The 18,702-nt window shown below is 28.7% G+C and overlaps 1 protein-coding gene across 5 annotated transcripts in view; it reads right to left on the bottom strand.

Moving 5' to 3' along the window:
• The window catches only part of nolo (ADAMTS-like no long nerve cord), a 1,299,980-nt gene that overhangs the window by 43,101 nt on the left and 1,238,177 nt on the right, over positions 1-18,702 (bottom strand). Inside the window, exons 19-20 of one of the 5 annotated variants that reach the window (XM_081748691.1) lie at positions 4,526-4,687; positions 2,937-2,993 (exon numbers count right to left, since the gene is read on the bottom strand). The exons of 3 other annotated variants lie outside the window; for them this stretch is intronic. In XM_081748691.1, coding sequence (XP_081604817.1) covers positions 2,937-2,993; positions 4,526-4,687 — 219 coding nt within the window. The remainder of the gene's footprint in view (positions 1-2,936; positions 2,994-4,525; positions 4,688-18,702) is intronic. One more of the 5 variants, XM_081748692.1, reaches the window with a different exon arrangement.

Consider the following 18,702-nt stretch of genomic DNA (forward strand, 5'->3'; position numbering starts at 1 on the left):
TATGAGTATGTATGGCTTTCTAACATTAACATATGGAGACGAAATTTAGAATAAAGGAGAATTTTCCTTCAGAGAATATGAATATATCACGACTTCAATTAGTATCTGGAACGACGATCTGTTTCTTTAATTATAATCCGATGAGTGCTGCATAACCTCAACATACGCAATTGCTTTCAATTTCAGAACCTCCGATTACCGCTACTAACGCGGTAAATGATCCCTAAAACATAAAACATAGACTGTCAATGCAGGAAGAAAGTAATATGGTTCGATGAATCATCTTTCTCAGTTTTACAACGACAGGCTGGTTTATGTGTTTCAAATAAGAGGATAGGTAAGTCTTGAGAAATTCTCGTCCAATTGTATAGCATTATATATAAACGGTCTATTATAGGATATATGTTTGGGTTTAGAGCACTATTTAATATTCCCATTATTAATTTGTACAGAATCCTTATTAGATAAGGGAGCAGAATCTGAATTATGATACAAAGTTGCTCTTAAGCAATAATAGTAAGAAGGTCTCTTTTTTTGTTACTGCCCGTTCCCTTTATTATTGTAGTTTGTCCAAATTTTCATTTAGGAAGATCTTACCTTTATTTCTTTAGAGAATGACGGAGAAAAGTGACGCAACAACGTCGTTACTAATAAAAGATCTAATAATAATTCATCTAGAATAAACAGAATTAAATATACTATCTGATATGACGTTGGTATAGCAAAAAGATTATACATACCAGAATCAAAGAAAATGACATAGATGCTTCTTGCTTTAGGATTATCTAAACATCTGAGATTGAGCAAGTATTTCATATTGTTTGTTAAAGTAATGAAAAGTCTACATCTCCAACTGAAAGCCGTTTTTTACGACTGTATAAATCTTCGAAAATCAAAACTATACACTGATTTAGGTACCTGGTTAAAGAATGAATATAAGTAATTTATATCTACTCAAATACTTTTCGACTAATTGGAAGTTCGTGTGATTAAACTATTGGCTCACGTCTCATTACGCATCGGTAATTAAAAGGTATAACAAATTTCAAATCAATCATTTAATTAATATTTTCTTTGCTTCATCAATAAGGATCTTCTTTTGTAAATAACAAGAGAAAAATTAAAATAGAAAGATGAAATATTGATGAAACATTTTGTAAATAGAAAAGTTTACATTGTTTTTACTAATTTTTATTTGTCTTACATGTTTCCTTGATTTTTAAAAATATTTAACTTTCCAAAATATCTTGTTGACTAATATGCCACTGATAATATCGGTATTACAACAGTTGAAAAATGTTTGCTGAAAATGTTCCCATATCCTTGGATCATTAGATTATTTTCTTAAATTATAAATTGCTTCGTGTTACAGAGAACTAAAAATATTTAAAAAAAATGGTGATATGTCTATTGAATACCAAAGTCTTACTTCGATTAATGACAAAAATATGTCAAAGCATAAAAAAATGGAGACGCTACGAAATACTAGATATTGAGGCTACACATTAAAATTGACATCTTTTTATTCTGTCTTCTTATTAGACACGCGGTTGATGATAAGTAACTGACTATTTGAACAGAATATTTGATAAAAGTTTTGAAAATTATTAAAAATCTTTTACGAGTTTTATTTTTAAGAAATCTCAGACAAAATTTGGAATACGAAATAAGGTATTTTTAAAGCCAAGCGAGAATAACATTATAATTAAGCTTATGATGTTATAGTAGAAAAATATTATCAAATTATTGAGAACCTAGATATATGACAGATAATTTCTCATACGTTATGTGCTTAATTTCAGTTTAAGAAACAATTGTTGTTTTCGAAAGTATCAATTTAAATATCGTGTACCTGGTATCAGTTCTTGAGAGAAGTCACATTAGTAAAAAATTAAATTTGTTGCTACAAATTAAGGAAGAAAAGTTTCATATAGCTTCAGAAAGCTATACACAAGAAGTAATACATTGGGTAAGCTTTCTTATCTTACATTATAGCAATAACATTTAAATTTTTACCGATGTGACGTTCTTCAAGAGCCGTCCCTGTGGTATATCTAACTTCTTTCTCACTGTAAATGAGTTTCTAATCCTCAGAATAAAAAAATAGTTCTGCTATTGAAAATCTCCAGTTAAATAAACTGGCTAGAATAATTTGAAAGATAAATTCGGAAATTTGAATTATAGGGTTTCACATGTTTCTTTTCTTTTTTCTTTTTTTTCTTTTTTTTTTTTTTGAATAATCAAAATGTTAAATAGTAATACTGAAGTTATTGTTCTAGTTGCTTGTTGTTGAAAGTGTGACGGTACGGTGATAACGCCTTTTACTGCCACACATTCTAGCGATACTTTCATATTCTCAACTACAACAAAAACAGAACAACAAATGCGAATTATTATCTAACAACGTGGGAGTTTATCAGGAGCGTAAAGTTCTTCCGTTAGAAGAACAAGCAACATTACTTACAAGACTTAGTAGAAAAGTTTAGTCATTTAATAGAATATAACCAAAGCAATAACTATTTCATCTCGTGGTTTGACACCGATACTGCGCTGACTTTATTAGTTATTAAAGAATTTACAGCTTTCTCTGTTTACTTTCATGTCCTTACTAGTCGATTGTGATCACTGAATTAAGTAACGAGGAGGAATGTATTGCAATTTGGAACACTGTTTCAACATTTAAGACTGATTCGACTTTCAGTATTACAGTAAATAATACATTGCAGAGTATCGTATAGCACAAATATTCCTAAAATTTATCTAAGTGATCTTATTTATATTTTTTCTTGCATACGTCAATAGTTTGTTTTGTGTTAAACGTTTAGAAATAGCAGGAACTAAAAGGTGCAAATATCCGCAGTGTAGTTGCTACTTAAACTGGAGGTGGAACAGGGGGTAAGAGAATGGTGGTGACGCTAGATGGAAACACTACATACCCGTAAATTCCATGAAGAATACCAAGGTATCCACATCCAGGGATTAAAGTTTAAGTACTGTGAGGAAAAAATAACAAGGAAATTTTGGTGAAACTTTTATAACTAGTAAATATCATGATATATTCTGAACAAGAAAAATCTTTTAACTTTCTTAATTATTACAAGTATTCACTGGTGCGCATCCCGAAATTACAGAAGTGATATGCTCTAATAATTACTAGAACGCATAACAGGACAAGCAGTACACATTACAAAGTTTTGGAGATTAATAGTGGTATATATGGGGGTTAAAATGTATTAAAAATAAATTCTAACAATTAAATATAATAAAAATTTCGAAAGGTATACATATCGTACAGGAAAAAATCGTAACTCAATACTTAAAACTATTATTAAATTTTGGCTTAATCAACACTGTGCGATTGTCCTACGTTATTTACACGTCGGATTCTCTGAAAGTTATACATCAAAACATTGTTATCATAGATTTTGATCGGTGAGAAAACTGTATATTATTATATTAGTTTTTAACTACAAATTACATAAGTTATTGAGATCGCATTGTTACCAAGCAACGTTAGACATTAAAATTTTCATATTAGTGCTACTAACAGTGAAACGTACTGTGATACCATCACATGCATAGTGAAAGGGGTGAAACATTATGAACTATTTCAGGGAGATGCATAGGTTCGTTCTGCGGGCATACTCATGCCGAAGTTGCACACGAATTTAGTACAATAAAAACGTTAATGAAGGATTCTAAGGATTCTTTTTACATAGTAGATGGCTTTCTTGTAGAATTCTTGTCGATAGATTTCTTTTCCGCATGTGCATATATATATAACAGCATATGTCAGAAAGTATAATTTAGTTTCAACATCTTAATTGTTCCATGATTTTGGATTTTGAATCATACCTTATGAGAAAAAAAATAATAAAAAAAGATGCAGCAGAAAACTTACTATTTTTGTACTAAATTATTGTGCAAACCCCACCCCAAGAAATTAATCTTTATTTTACTTTTTAACCGTGCATTATTTGCACGATTACAATGGGAATATGGAGGGTGCATGCTACGTAAGCTATCGGATTTTGTTGCTTCATTTGAATGAAGAATATATATTTTAAAATAATAGGATTATGTTTTCTCAAAGCATACAACTAGAAGCATTCATTGGAAACAAAAGAGAGATATTATTTCATGTTCACTAAGTAACATGTACGTACATACCAGTAAAACTGACGTTTTAAAACAACAGTTACCACATAATAAATACATCCATTAGATATGATGGGGAAGCAACCGACATCATGCAGTCATGCAAGTTGCGATTGATCATTAATGTTTCTATAAACTACATTTGGTATCCGAAAAGACATTTGTCATACTGAGGGTAAACACAGCCTGCAAAACATTTGATAACTAAAGAATGAATGCCATTAATACGAACCGTTTTTGTCAAGGTTTGCTAATACAGTCTTAATGATTGCGGGATATGCATTCAGGTCGGTTTAAAAGGTCGGTAAAAAGCAAAAGAAGTTTAATTTGGAGGTAAATAAAGATACAAGTGGGAATTCTGTCTCACCTGCAGTTTAGCCAGGAGCCTCTGAAAATGGGGCATTGGACGCGAGCCCCCTGAACTTGAAGGGGGTGAACTTGCGGAATCATCGCTAAATTCAAAGGAACTTACGGGCACTTGAGAGACTGTTCTATCATATGAACGGGAGGGGGTTGAAGTGGAACTTCCCTGTTTGTTGAGATCAAAGAAATTGATTATTAGAGTAAGGTAAGAGAAGATATAACACGACAAAGGAATAGATAATGAAGAAAATATCACAGAAGAAATGAAATGCATATGATAACGAAACTATTCTTAAGAAATTATTATCCTAATAGAATTTTATTAATAACTAAATAGTACTCAATATGACAACTAAACACAAGTTAACATGCTCTAAATATTAAGCACGCCATGTTTTGCTATAACGCTTCTTTATAAATCTGAAGTTGACTTCATACTGTACAAAATAATATATTTGAACTAGAGTCTTAAATGTTAACTTCTGAATTACCCAATATTAAAAGTCACAAGATATCTAGCACATCCTTTCGTGAAACGTCATTCTCTTTACATAATTTTGTAAATTTAGTACTTTTCATTTATAATTAAATGAAATAATGTTTTCGTTAAATTTTTATTACTCTTTGCTAACATGATTTTTAATACCATCTTTATAGTTTCTAGTATATTTTCTTTTTTCATCGACATTTCGTGATTAACACACAATCATTTCACAGATTATATCTTCAATGTCTTGAGAGACATAAACTTCTTTAAGAACGCCTGAATTAACTTTGACCTTCCTCAATAAATTCATTAAAGATATAGTCCGAGAACCGTGAATCAAAATATTACGAATGTTGATGAAAGAAGAAAGTGAAGCGTTATGATACTAGAAATCAAGTTTATTAATTATATGTTTATAACAATAAAATAATAAATAAATAAAATCAAAGAAAAACAGTAGAAAGCAGTGCTTCTAAATCACTGCTTTTTTGTCAATGCATCAGAATCTTTTGAGAATATGCATATCGCGTTATAGCAAAATAAAAAGAAAGCAAATATGCTACATAAAATAGACATCCCATATCCTATTAATGTAAGGTTAAAATAGGAATTGAAGGACTTGGTAAAGTAATATATAACCACATTATTTATTTTCAAGAACTGATACGCATTCACTCAGAAGACAGTAATGAGATTCAATGAGATCTTAAAAATAAAATATTTGTATATTTGTTAACTGTATAGTTTGAATTTCCAAAATTTAAAAAAAATGAAACCTGCAGAAGTTAAGGTTTACTCAAGTCCTTCAATTGCATTGTAAGTGTACTAAAATACTTAAAATTAACCCAATTATATATTATAAGAAAATAAATTTTACTGCAAACACTTCTCTGAACATGAACTAATAAGAGTATGAGTTTACTACGATAAGTAAACTAGAAAATTACATGGAGGAAAGTGAAAGTAAGAAAGTGTTGATGTCAAACGAGGAAATATATAATAAATTGTATTGCTATTGCTTATTTTCTAAACATGAATTAAAGAAACATAGTACAAATTACATGAAGAAGAAAATAATTTTACCACCATTAAATAGATACGTCTCTTTATATATATGAATATATAAAGTGCTAATAAAAACATTTTCTTCTTTAAGTAGTTCGTAATATGTGTTTAGTTTACGCTTTTATATATGCATCCACCCGAAGAGAAAAAACAAGTTAATCGAGTCAAGGCACTACTTGTTCTGATTATTATTATATACATAACACTTTCTCACAAAAATGAATTGTATAAATTATTCATTAACATTTTAAGCATATATCAAATATTAATGTGCTGCAACATAGAGTTAGTTTTATGTTTAGCGTTAATAAACTAGAAATCTTAGAGAAATTACTGTTATGGACAGTCTAATAGCAAGGTAATAAAATGATTCAGAAGAAATTATTGCTTAACCTCTTCACCCAATGAACTGATAAAACGATCTAAAATAAGATCTTTGCATTGAACCACAGGCAAATTATTTTTTGTGCTGCCGTTATTAATCTTCATAGATGAGAAAAATCAGAATTTCTCAGTTAAAAATAATGATGAATAAATTCAACAGTAACATTTTTCTCTCTTGTGATAGTTGGTTTTCATGTCACATACAAAATAAATTTTCTTTAAATATATTTTAGAAGTGTGTGTATTGATATTTTTATTCTCTATATTTTTGTTTTTCTTCCTCTTACAGTGTATTCGTTTGTCAATAATGCCGAAACATATAAACTGATTGGATGACGTCAAGTTCATTTGATGTATGTATTTCAACTTATTGTATTTATGTTGTTGAAAATCATACTTCTAGTGTGATACCAATTAAACTGACAAAAAGACAAAATAAAGTAGGATGTAATTTTGTCTGTATAATAATACAAATTCATTTGTACTTGTTTCTGTCGATTTTCAATACTCCTGACAACAACCACAAAGTCATTTTATAAGTGAGACTGATGCATTGCAAACGAACGATTAAAATTTCCCAACTTCACTATCTTTTTTCTGTACAGAGAAAAACAAAATTCTTTAATTTTTAAAATTTTATAATTTGAATGCGATTATCGTTCTAGCGAATAATCATAACAAAATAAATTAACACTTTTAAAACTGAACATAGCCATAGAAAGTTAAACATTATTTTTATTTTCTTCTTTTAAAAGACGATTTTGTAACTTCTCTAAGGCATTCTTGAATTTAAAATATTTTATGAACAATTGATGGTATTACAGTTTTCAGTTATGCAAATAATTTAAATATGTAATGAACACCAATTGCAACAACAATAACTTACTTACAAGTGAACGGGAAAAGTAACTTCGTAGAGAAATCTTATTATTTATAGAAACTTCGTTGGAAAAAATAATTGAAATATAGAAATGTATTTATATTTTTATATCGGAATAAATCTCAAGTACGTTTTAAAATATTACTAGCTTCACTGTTATATGTTACTCTGTATTCTACGGTACGTCTGACGCTCATATTCGTACAGGAAATACATTTTGGAATATGTTACAAGACTTAGTTAGGAAAATATAATATATGTACCATTATTTAGAAAATATTTTCAAAAGTTTTTGTTCTAGATTCGTTAATCAGAAAAAAATGTATTACATTTTCTATATTTTGTGAGTTCCTTTGGATCTTTGAATTAAGAAATGAGCTCTGAAAATTTCTTTATTAGAAATATTTAATTTGTGCGTACGTGTGTCTATTTCGAATTTATTTTATGCATTTCAATGTCACACTAAGTAATGCTTTTCATTCAAACACAAATTTATTTGATGTGCTGATGTACATAACGTTTTTTGAGTAAAGTAATAGCAAGAGAGACTTTTCATCAAGAATAGTTTTTAAATGCCTCTAAAATGGATGATTCTGTTGTATAATGGAAAGAAACTAAGGAGTTTCCAAAAATAAATAAAAAAATTGAATTCAGTAAATTGCTGTTTGCTTTAAGTTAACATTGTTCCAATTACATTAAGTCCCTTTATTATTGTATATTAGAGAGAATGTTTTGTCCATCAAGTAAATAAATGCTAATCTTTTCTAAAATGGAAAGCTAGTGTTTGCTATGTAAATTTTCTTTCAAATTAATGAAACGCTTTTTGGATATTAAATTCTAAGGAAAGAATCAAATGAATTTGCGTGCATATACTTTAGAAAATTGCAGAAGTCAATGTTAATGGAAGTAGTGACAAAGAATAGAACATTTTACATATTCTTATAAAACAAAGATCAGTTTAACAGTTCTTACAATTACCTAAGATTTTAAGGCCTATCAAGACCTAATTTGAAACATTTACTATTTGGACTGTTAAATAGAGTAGTTTATCATTTTGTTTTAACAGTTACTATAATATGATAAGAAGTAACTTTGCTTTAGCACATAGAATTGAGGTTAGCACATCATGTTTAGTTTATTTAGCAAACAGGTACAATTTACATAAACACAATAAATTTTATCAACAGTTGATATTCAGATTACGAAATAGGCTGTAAAAATGTAACCGAAATTTAGTAAAACTTACTGATTATTGCACGCAAGAAACTAGGTTCAATCGATTAGGTCTTTTTCGTTTTATAAAATGAGGAAAATAGAACCAAATTAAAACAACTTAGTGCTCTTTGTCTGGAGAAAATAAACTAAACAGACCTCAATTGAAGTTGCTAAGATTTCGATTTATAATCACGAGTCTTGAATTAAAATGTTGAGTCGCAATCATTCTATTATTTGTAGAACAATAACCTCCGAAAATCACTAAAGTGAATATAAATTTAACCTACTAGAAGAATATAGAACTTATCGTAGTAATATTATCAATAAATTAATAGTAATGCTTGATATAAGTATTCTTAGTTACAAATGAGAAGTAGCAAGTTACGTAAGAATGCCTCCAACAAAACAGTCAAATATAGTAATTTAACTTCGAGAACTACATTTCCATTTCTAGTAGTTATCCATAACTGCTATTCGTGATCTCAGTTATCTTTAAGAAATAGTAAAGCACTATTATTTTTGAAGATGTAATATAAAGTAAAATCATAAGAACGAAAATATAATCAGTATTTGAAATGCCATGATAATTAAATGTCCATTTTATTATAATGGATGCTGAAAAATAAATATACGAATCCGTTATACACATTTCCTGTTTAGTTTTATACACATTAACTGAGATCGCGAATGCCTGTAGAAGTAAAGATATCCACGTCTTAATTGAAGACTCTGAAAAAGATTAAAAATAAATGTTTGAGGAATGTTAAATAAATAAGTATTTTGACAGAAAGGTCACAGCCACTAAGGATTTTGTATGGTTATATTGAATTGTTTAGCATTTGTTTATCTTTTTGTTTAATGTATCTAAATAATTTGTCGTGCATTTATATGTATGGTATTGATATAATATTTAGTTGTTTAAGCAACTACTGTTGCTTTAATTATACTTTGATGAAAAAATATGTTCACGAAAAAAAGCAGTTCGATTTCGGCCCTAATTAGATTGAATTCTAAAAAAAAAAAACGTTTTTAAAAAGGCCAAAAAGTTGCATATAAAAATATTAAGGTAAAAATGGTAATAATGAAAGAAAAACAAAAGTTTGACAAGTTATAAAAATAAAAAAGCCACTAAAGTCACTATGTTAAAAAGTATCTATCTGTATTGTAGTTGTGCTTATAGCGGAAAATGAAAAGAAAGAAAAAGGAAAACGATGTTACGTGTGAAAGCAATTAAACTCATCTTAAAACATTAAAAAATATTATTAAAATGTGTTCTGTGTGCGTAGAAAACAAACATGAAATCATTTTATGCTTTTATTTAATTAACTTTTATTTATCTGTATATTAAGTCAGTAGTGAAGGCTATCATGTGAAAAAAGCAGGGTGGATTGATTTAAATCAGTCTGATTTAAATCACGATTTTAACCAAGATTTAAATCACTTGATTTTTTAAAATAAAAATCGTTGATTTAAATCAAATTCCGAAATAAATTAATTTAAAGTGAAAATAAGTAAAATCCTGTTTTTGTTCTGCTATTTCGATTATGGAAGATAATAATCATAATATAGTAAGACTCAAATGTATGTACAGCACAGTATGAAAGCGAGTGTCATGCAAAGGATGATTAGGGAAAATCCCGTTTTGAACGACTAACGGGTGAATTCTGCTTTTTCTCTTCGTAACATAGGGTTTTTAAATCGTTAACTATTCCAACGGGGAAATCACCATGGACATTTAGGACGAAAATTCTTTTATGTCCACGTCTGTTTGTTTGTTTCCAGATAATAGGGGTTTATTTAGAGGGGTCCGATCCCCTCTCCGAAACAAAGAAAGAAAAAAAAAGATTTTAAAACTAGGCGAAATTTATATACTAAATACATAGAAGTTCCTCGGGATCCCAATACGGCAAATTATGGATGCGTTAAAATATCAAATAATACTTTTGATAAAGTGGGTACTTTCAAATATCTACGATCACTATTAACAGACGAAAACGATATTCACGAAGGAATCAAACGTCGACTAAAAGCAGGGAATTCGTGTTATTATTCAATTCAAAATCTCTATTCGTCGCGAATTCTGTCGAGGAATTTGAAGCTTAAAATATATAAAACGATAATCACGACTGTTCTGTACGATTGCGAAACATGGTCGCTTACTATGAGGAAAGAGCATAGACTGAAAGTATTTGAGAACAAGATTCTGAGACAAATATTCTTACCCAAGAGGAACAGAAATGGGGGATAGTGGAAATTTCATAACGAGGAACTACATAATTTATACGGTTTACCAAACATTGTTAGGGTCATCAAGTCTAGGAGACTCAGGTGGGCAGGTCATGCAGCTAGGATGGAAGAAAGTAGGAGCGCTTTCAAAGTCTTAACTGAAAGATCAATCGGAAAACGATCATTAGGAAGACCTAGGGCAGATGGGAGAAAAATATTAAGATGGATGTCGCAGAAATAAGAATACAAAGTAGAAACTGGATCCAGTTGGCTAAGGATAGAAGTCAGTGGAGAACTTTTGTAAACGCGGCATTGAATCTCCGGGTTCCATTGGCCACAGAGTTAGTTAATTTTAGGCGAAATTTATGTACTTTATATGTATTTCGTGCCGCTAGCTAGTTCCGATTTTTTAAAAATATGCCCCTGCGAAACATCAGTAACTTTCGTGAAAAGAAGTGTCATGTTGATAAACTTGGTGGTGTACTTTTTTCCTTAATGCTTAAGAAACATTGGGATTAAAATAGGTTAACGATTGGGAATTAATTCAAAATTAAACCCCAATATTTTCATTTAAATGGCATAATTAACATTCAATACTATTACCTAATGTTTTTCTTCAGTTCGCAACTTGTATTATACGAGGAGAAAGATTTGATTTCAATGAAAAAAATCGATTTAAATAAAAAAAAAAATAAAAATGATTTTTTTTAAAAAATAAAAAATGATTTTTTAAAAAAAATCATGATTTTTTCCACCCTGGAAAAAAGTCAACTGGTCGAATTAAAGTTATTCTGTATAATTTTTTTTAAAAAAAGCTAGTTAAAGTTAAAAGAAATACACCACATATTTGATGGAAAAGCAAAAGTAATAAATACATGACAGAAACAGTGGTAGTTCTTAAAGGAAGTCTCGTTGGTAAAAATTAAAATATCGTTACAAGTTAAGAATAGAAAGTTTCCTTAAGATACCAATTCTTTTGGAGAGCTATCTGAAGCTAATAAAACTTTCTTCCCTTCGCTTGTACCGAAAATATTTGAATATTTACAGGTGTGACTTTTCTCAACAGTTGCCACTGGATAGAAGATACATAAAAGAGGGTATTATTGAAAGAAATCACTAGGATAGGTATGAATAATCATACAGAAATTGTAGCCATATGTTATCTGAAATAAATGTTTGCCTACATACACATTTTATGAGGTATCTAGCTGTTAATAGTCGATAATAAGACGCTGATAATATTCCATATCGAAAACTTTAGATAACAGTTTTTAATAAAAGAATTGTTTTTGAAGCAAATTTCTAAAAAAAAAAAAAAAAAAAAAAAAAAAAAAAAAAAAAAAAGCAGGAAATAAAGTATAACAAACGGGATAAACTGATGGAATATTTCGTGCAGTTGGGAGAAATGTTTTCACAGTTTTACAAAATGAAATTTTGAAAAATGAAAGAGAAATAGGTTAATTCCGTACTTTTGTCGATGTCGAAACTCTAAATATATGTGGTAACAGTGCTTGAAACTAGTGAAAATTTATTATATGATTTTGTAAAAATTCGTTGGTTTGGAAAGCTAGGGCATATATCAGTGGTGAGAATTCAGCGATAATAGAACAAGTTTTAATCATCACGGAATCAGAGCTTAAAATAGACAAACAATTACATTCATCTATCATAGATAGCATTATTAGTCATATAACAATCAGGTATATGGAAACATGGACGGATAAGGGCATACGGACAAGCATCAGGACATGAACACAAGGAGAGTAATATATATTGATTAATGAAAATTTACAAAGGTAAAAACTGTGTGACCAACGTAGAACGGTACATCAATTCTAGATGTTCCGATCATCTTACAAACAATAAGAACTATTGAGTCATTAAAGAAACCTAAAGAAATTTAAGCAATAAATAATAGTATTATGCTTGAGACTATTAGAGTACGAAATGCAGAGGTAAGAAGTTACATTATTGACACTACTGAATACTGCAGAATTTGAAATTCATTTCATTTCCCCAAGCTCAGAAGAAACTGTTAAGAGTGTCAAGCTGAACAACAATTGATGAGAATTATTTTTTCAGATGAAACTGTAGAAGTTTTTAGAAAAATGATAAAAAGAAAATTAATAATGATTGGAAACAACAATGGATCACTGCACAGTAAGCATGAAAGTTGTGGTACCAAATAATTACAATTATTGAGAGAGAGGAAACAATAATGATTAAATTTGAGAATAGGCGCTATAGTCATTCAGTATAAGTAACGTAAACATAATAGAATAAAAAAGATTTTGTTTATAGAATGAATGACATCAAAAATTGTAAGATTCAAGATATTTATATGAGCAATGGATAGGAAGAAAAAAGACAATACAATCACTCAACAAACAGGAACAAACAAGTATATAGAGAATCAGAGTCACAGTGCAGTGATAGGAATGGATCTTTTAATCTTACAACATATGAAATCGTACCTTATCAGTTTTATTGATAAGTTCTCATATTTTGTTATTCTGGAATTAAGAACCATGAGGTTGTATATAAACAACGAATAATTATTTAAACTATGTAACCTAATATTTTAACAAGAATATTCTTTAAATAAAGAACTAATAATAGGAACAATAAATTATATTCCAAGGAAATCTAAATAATTTTATGATGGAAAAATAATAAATAAAAAATATTTAATATGTTTATTGGCAGACAAGTCAGAACTTGAAGGAGTAGATGAAATATACAAAATTTATATAGACAAGGTAGTTTCTCTTATAGAGGTCGAAATGAAAAGTATATACTGGCGTGAAACAGTTTATGTTCCACACCAAGCAAGAATAAAACTTTGGAAATAAACAAAATATCTAATATGAATATGAGGGTACTCGGAAATATAGCTTGTACTCTCCTCGCATGCTATATCAAGGAAGTTGCGATACAAATTTAACATGAAAAGTACGAAACTGATTATGGTTGGATACTGTCTAATCAGATATAAGTTATGGGATGAAGTGAATAAAACGTTATTGAGATTTAGTATCTAATATTTGAAGAAAGACCTAAAAGCAGGAAGTGATAGTAAGTGTAATCAAGAAAGATAAAAATAAGGACGAAAATAATTAGTGAAAAGTGAAAGAAAAAAGAAACTAATAGAAAAACAAAAATGACAGGAACTAAAATATTTCAATGTTGAAAAAAGAAGCCTGCTTTGCATATTGTTTGATGACTCAGACAGAAGAAGGAGATATGAAACAACGTGAATGAAGACAAACAATACATTACACGAGAGAAACGAAGAATAAAGGACTAATTTTCCAGAAGAGTACAAACTCTATAGATACTCGATTGAGATTAAGTATAAATAGAAGACTGATATGACAAGAAGAGCATAAGTGATAAAGTAACAGTCATAGAATGAATCCAATAAGTAAATAATTAATCCAATGAATCCAATAATGATATTCGAAGAAACAAAATTGTACTTTTGTTTCCAGTGAAATTAAAACACATAGCAACTTTCATCGCCAGCTGAAGACTTGATTAACTTACAATGAATCACTAGTACATGTGAAGTAGGATAGGAAAACAAAAGCGCTGGTAGACAACAATTTATCTTTGTCCTTTGTACGCTTAGAAGTTTTGGAAATTGAAGCTACAACTTACGCTGATGTCAGAGTGAATTTTATAAAATAATGATTTAAAAACATATATTACATGTAAGTATATGAAAATTTGACCATTGGTAGACAACTGCTAGTCTACTGTTATTGTAATAAGAAAAATACTGCAAACGTTAATAAATGTGGAATTGATTATGATGATAGTTAAGTATAAAATCTTTTCAATTTTTTACATCCGCAAACACAGATATTCAAATAAAGGGTATCACAACACACATTATCTGCAAAGACTCTAATCGATTATTATTTGAATGAGGTGGGTAGTTTAAAAAAAAAGTTACAAGCAGTGTAATACATAGTTATTTTCAGTGTTTTAATTATTACTCCCATTGCATATATCGAATCATTGAACACATAGAGCGCAAAGCGTAAGTGAATGATAATTTTGTTTAAATTGACATAAGATCAAGACGGTTGATTGTAATCTTTATGGAGCAAGCAACTAATTCTACTATTAGAACTATTCATTTGTAAACATTATTTTATTCTACCGTAAGAGTGTATTAATCACGTTAGGTCTAAAATCAATTGACAGGGTTTTTCAAAAATTTTAAAACCTTTTGAATTTTCATTTCTGATACTGAATATATTTTATAGTGCCGACAATACACTACTGAAATTATTTTAAAACGATTTGAATGCAATATTTCAATTACTAACAACAAAAATATGTTTTACTAAGCTAAAAATAAGTTGTATTGCATTAAGACACACGCATCATTGTACAAAGCCTTAAAAATGCAAATAATATTTTCCATATTGTTACAAATTAAAGAGGTATAGCATGTATTTTACAAATTTTAGCGATTTTTGCACATAATTTTCTCCTTCTTCAGATACGATCGAAATTAATGAAAATACAGACATATATATAAATGTTGTTATAACAGAGTTTAAAGGACGGTTAAAGAATTTAAAATTATAATTTAAAATAAAGTAAAGTTTTAAGCTTTGGTCAGTGTCTCTTTTGTTAAAATAATTTTCATGTATTAATTTTTTTCCAGCACGTAGTTCTATATTCCTGCAATGAACTTCTCTTCATCTGAACAATCAATTAAAAAAAAAAGAGAGAATCTCTTGTAAACAGTTTTACAGTTGCAGCGTAGATACAAATATTTACGGTTGTAGTGGAGACATAAAGAATTTTCTTTATTGTATAATCTCTTCAGCAATAGAATATGATAGCTCACGTGAAAAGTTTGGTAACAAAATAAGAAAGTAGTTTATGTGTTGTTTGAATTTTGTAATAAAATTAATGTAAGCAAAATGTTAAGAGATACTGTAATTTAATAATAGTTATGAGTACGAAATTAATTACTTTACTGGGCACGTGTTCAAATAAATAATTTAATCATTCACACTAAGATAAACTTCTCTTTTGCCAATAAAGAGATGATTAAAATAAATGTAAAAATAAGCTTTATAAGAAATTGTCACATATAAATTTAGATGAAAGAAACCACATAGTCAATTTATAAAATTCTTTTCTCGAGAGTGCCTAACTAGATAGAATTTAGTGAGGAATATTTTAGGATTAGAACACAAATAAAAAAAAGAAACTAAAAGAGAAAAAGGTTCAGAAATGAGAATTCAAAGGTAGTTTTAAGTTTTGAAAAACTCTTTTGGCTGATTTTAGACCCGATGTGTTTAATATGCTCTCACGATAGAATGAAAAAATACGTACAAGTGAATAGTTGCAATACTAGAATTAGTTGCTTGCACCATGAAGAATGTAATCCACCATTTTGAACTTACATCAATTTAAAGAAAAGTTTCATACACGTATGTATTACGCTGTATGTATTCAAGGATTCGATACATGCAAGGAATAATAATTATAACATTAGAAATAACTGCGTATTATACTACTTGTAACTTTTTCACTTTAGTCAGCTCATTTATTTAATAATCGATTAGTCTTAGGATTAAAAATTCTTCCATGACAAAAAAAAAAGATTAGGAAAACAATTATATGAAGTTCAATACAAGATTATTCATAAGTAAATTAAACAATCTTCATTTCCAAAATAAAAAGTTCTTTACAGTCATGTAATAATTGATAACATTTGTTATTATGATTACCATAACTTGAGTTTGCACTATGAATTTATTTAGGAATATTCTGTTCTTTTGGTTGTTGGTAAAAACGTGACTTTTCCGAATAACTTCATTCATTCTTTGTTTTTTCAAAAACTCACTCTTCGTTTTTGAGTGTTTTGACAACAAAGCTGTAAATTTGATATGACAATTACTGTTTCTGTTTTTCATACGTTTTTATTGTTTCTGGTAGATAAATATATAACCTGCCTCTAATTTTGTGTTTATAAGCAAATTGTAAAATAATTGCTTTATGATTCGGTACTATAGTTATACCTATAAACATGGCATATCTATAATAATTTGAATAAATTAAAAATGTATTGGATCTTGTCTAAATTATTATTTTTCCTATTGTTGTTAATTAATTTCTGTATAACTTAAATATTGAGTAAGATTTTTACTCTAAGATTACCGATTTTATTATCATTATATTCTTGATATAACTATGGCGTACTCTCACCATTCTTTAATATAATTCACGAAAGAGGTCAATTGTTATTCGTTTCCTCTTAGAAAGTTTCCAGTCATCAAATGAAATGCGAAAACGATTATCACTCATTTGTGAAGATTAAGAAAATTTTGTAAAATCCTTCTATTGTAGACTTATTCATTGTATTATTATTATTATTATTATTATTATTATTATTATTATTATTATTATTATTATTATTATTATTATTATTATTATTATTATTATATTAGACGATATTAGAAGTACCATTCAAATTGAAATTGTACGATCTCATCTTAAGTTATTTCACATTATTTTAAATTAATGCTTCATACTTTATATACAAGAACAACTGAAATAATGATTTTTAAGTTTAATAAAGAGAATTCTTAGAAATTTATTTTAATAATATAAACCCTATGATGAAACTTTTACTGTGTACAAGAAATTATTTATATGAAATTCGTAATCTGGAATTGCGTATTCATCTCAAAAATTAATTTAACAACAAACTCAGGAAAATTGTTTTCATGTTAACATATTAGCAAGTTGCTTGTATATACCTAAAATCGCTGGGGTATTTCGCAGCAAATTCACAGTAATTAGAAACATCTTATTTTCTTCTTCAAATATAGGCCAGGTTAATACATGGATTACCTTTATTCTCGGAGGTCCTTTACCTTCGCTTGTATTTACAAATGAGCTATAACAATATAAATTTCAAAATTTTTAATTTTATTAACACCTTTACTAGATTTCCAGTTTTCTCTACTTCGAGAAAAGATTAATGAGATAGTATTTTTTTTTTTTTTTTCAGTTGTGTGATCATGTTGTAAAGTGTTACATTATCGTAGATTAATTTAGATTTTATTTCCTATTGAACTCATAAATTTCTTTAAGAATCTAAAAAAATAGTAATAATAATTACTTACAGTATCATGCTTTACAATTTAAAGGAAATTATTCGTTTTTGTTCTTCTATAGTTACCTATCACTGTTGATTAGACTGTTAAAAATAACTAAGTATGATACTTTTGAGTGATTAACTGTAATAATAACTTTTATTTTAGTATAGGAACCGGGAACGTACAAGCTTTTCGACGTGCGAATAAACTTGAAAATATAAAGTGGAAATGGATTAATGGAAAGTAAACATAGTAGGTTTGAGTGAAGCGTGATGGTCAGAAAATGTGAGATAGTATCGGGAAATTACACAATATTCTATTCAGGTGGCGCTAAGGCTAAGAATGGTGTCGCGATAGCAATGAAAAACGAAATTGCAAAAAGCGTAATCAAAGTGGAGTATTGCTTGATGTTTGTAAAACTAAGTGAATAACAAGTTGATATTCTGACAACACAAGTGTATATGCCAACACAAACCGTAATGACAATGAAATAGAAAAAAGTATGTGATGAGATAAGTGACATATTGCATCAGGAGAGAATAGGTAAGGTCAGCGTCATAGTAATGGGAAACTTCAACAGCGTAATAGGAGAAGGAGCTGTGAATACGATGGAGTGACTTTAAGTAGAAGAAACGAATAGGGCCAGATGCATATCAACTTAACATGATACGGTGGTGACGAATACGTGGTTTAAGAAAATGAAAGCCAAGTTTTATATGTGGAAAAGTATAGTAGATGAGAAATGCTACCGAATCGATTACATTCTTGTCAAGCACCGTGTCAGAAATAGT

The sequence above is a fragment of the Thermobia domestica genome, chromosome 2 (genome assembly GCF_964235325.1).
Source record: "Thermobia domestica chromosome 2, izTheDome1.hap1.1, whole genome shotgun sequence".
In the NCBI taxonomy this organism is placed as follows: Eukaryota; Metazoa; Arthropoda; class Insecta; order Zygentoma; family Lepismatidae; genus Thermobia; species Thermobia domestica.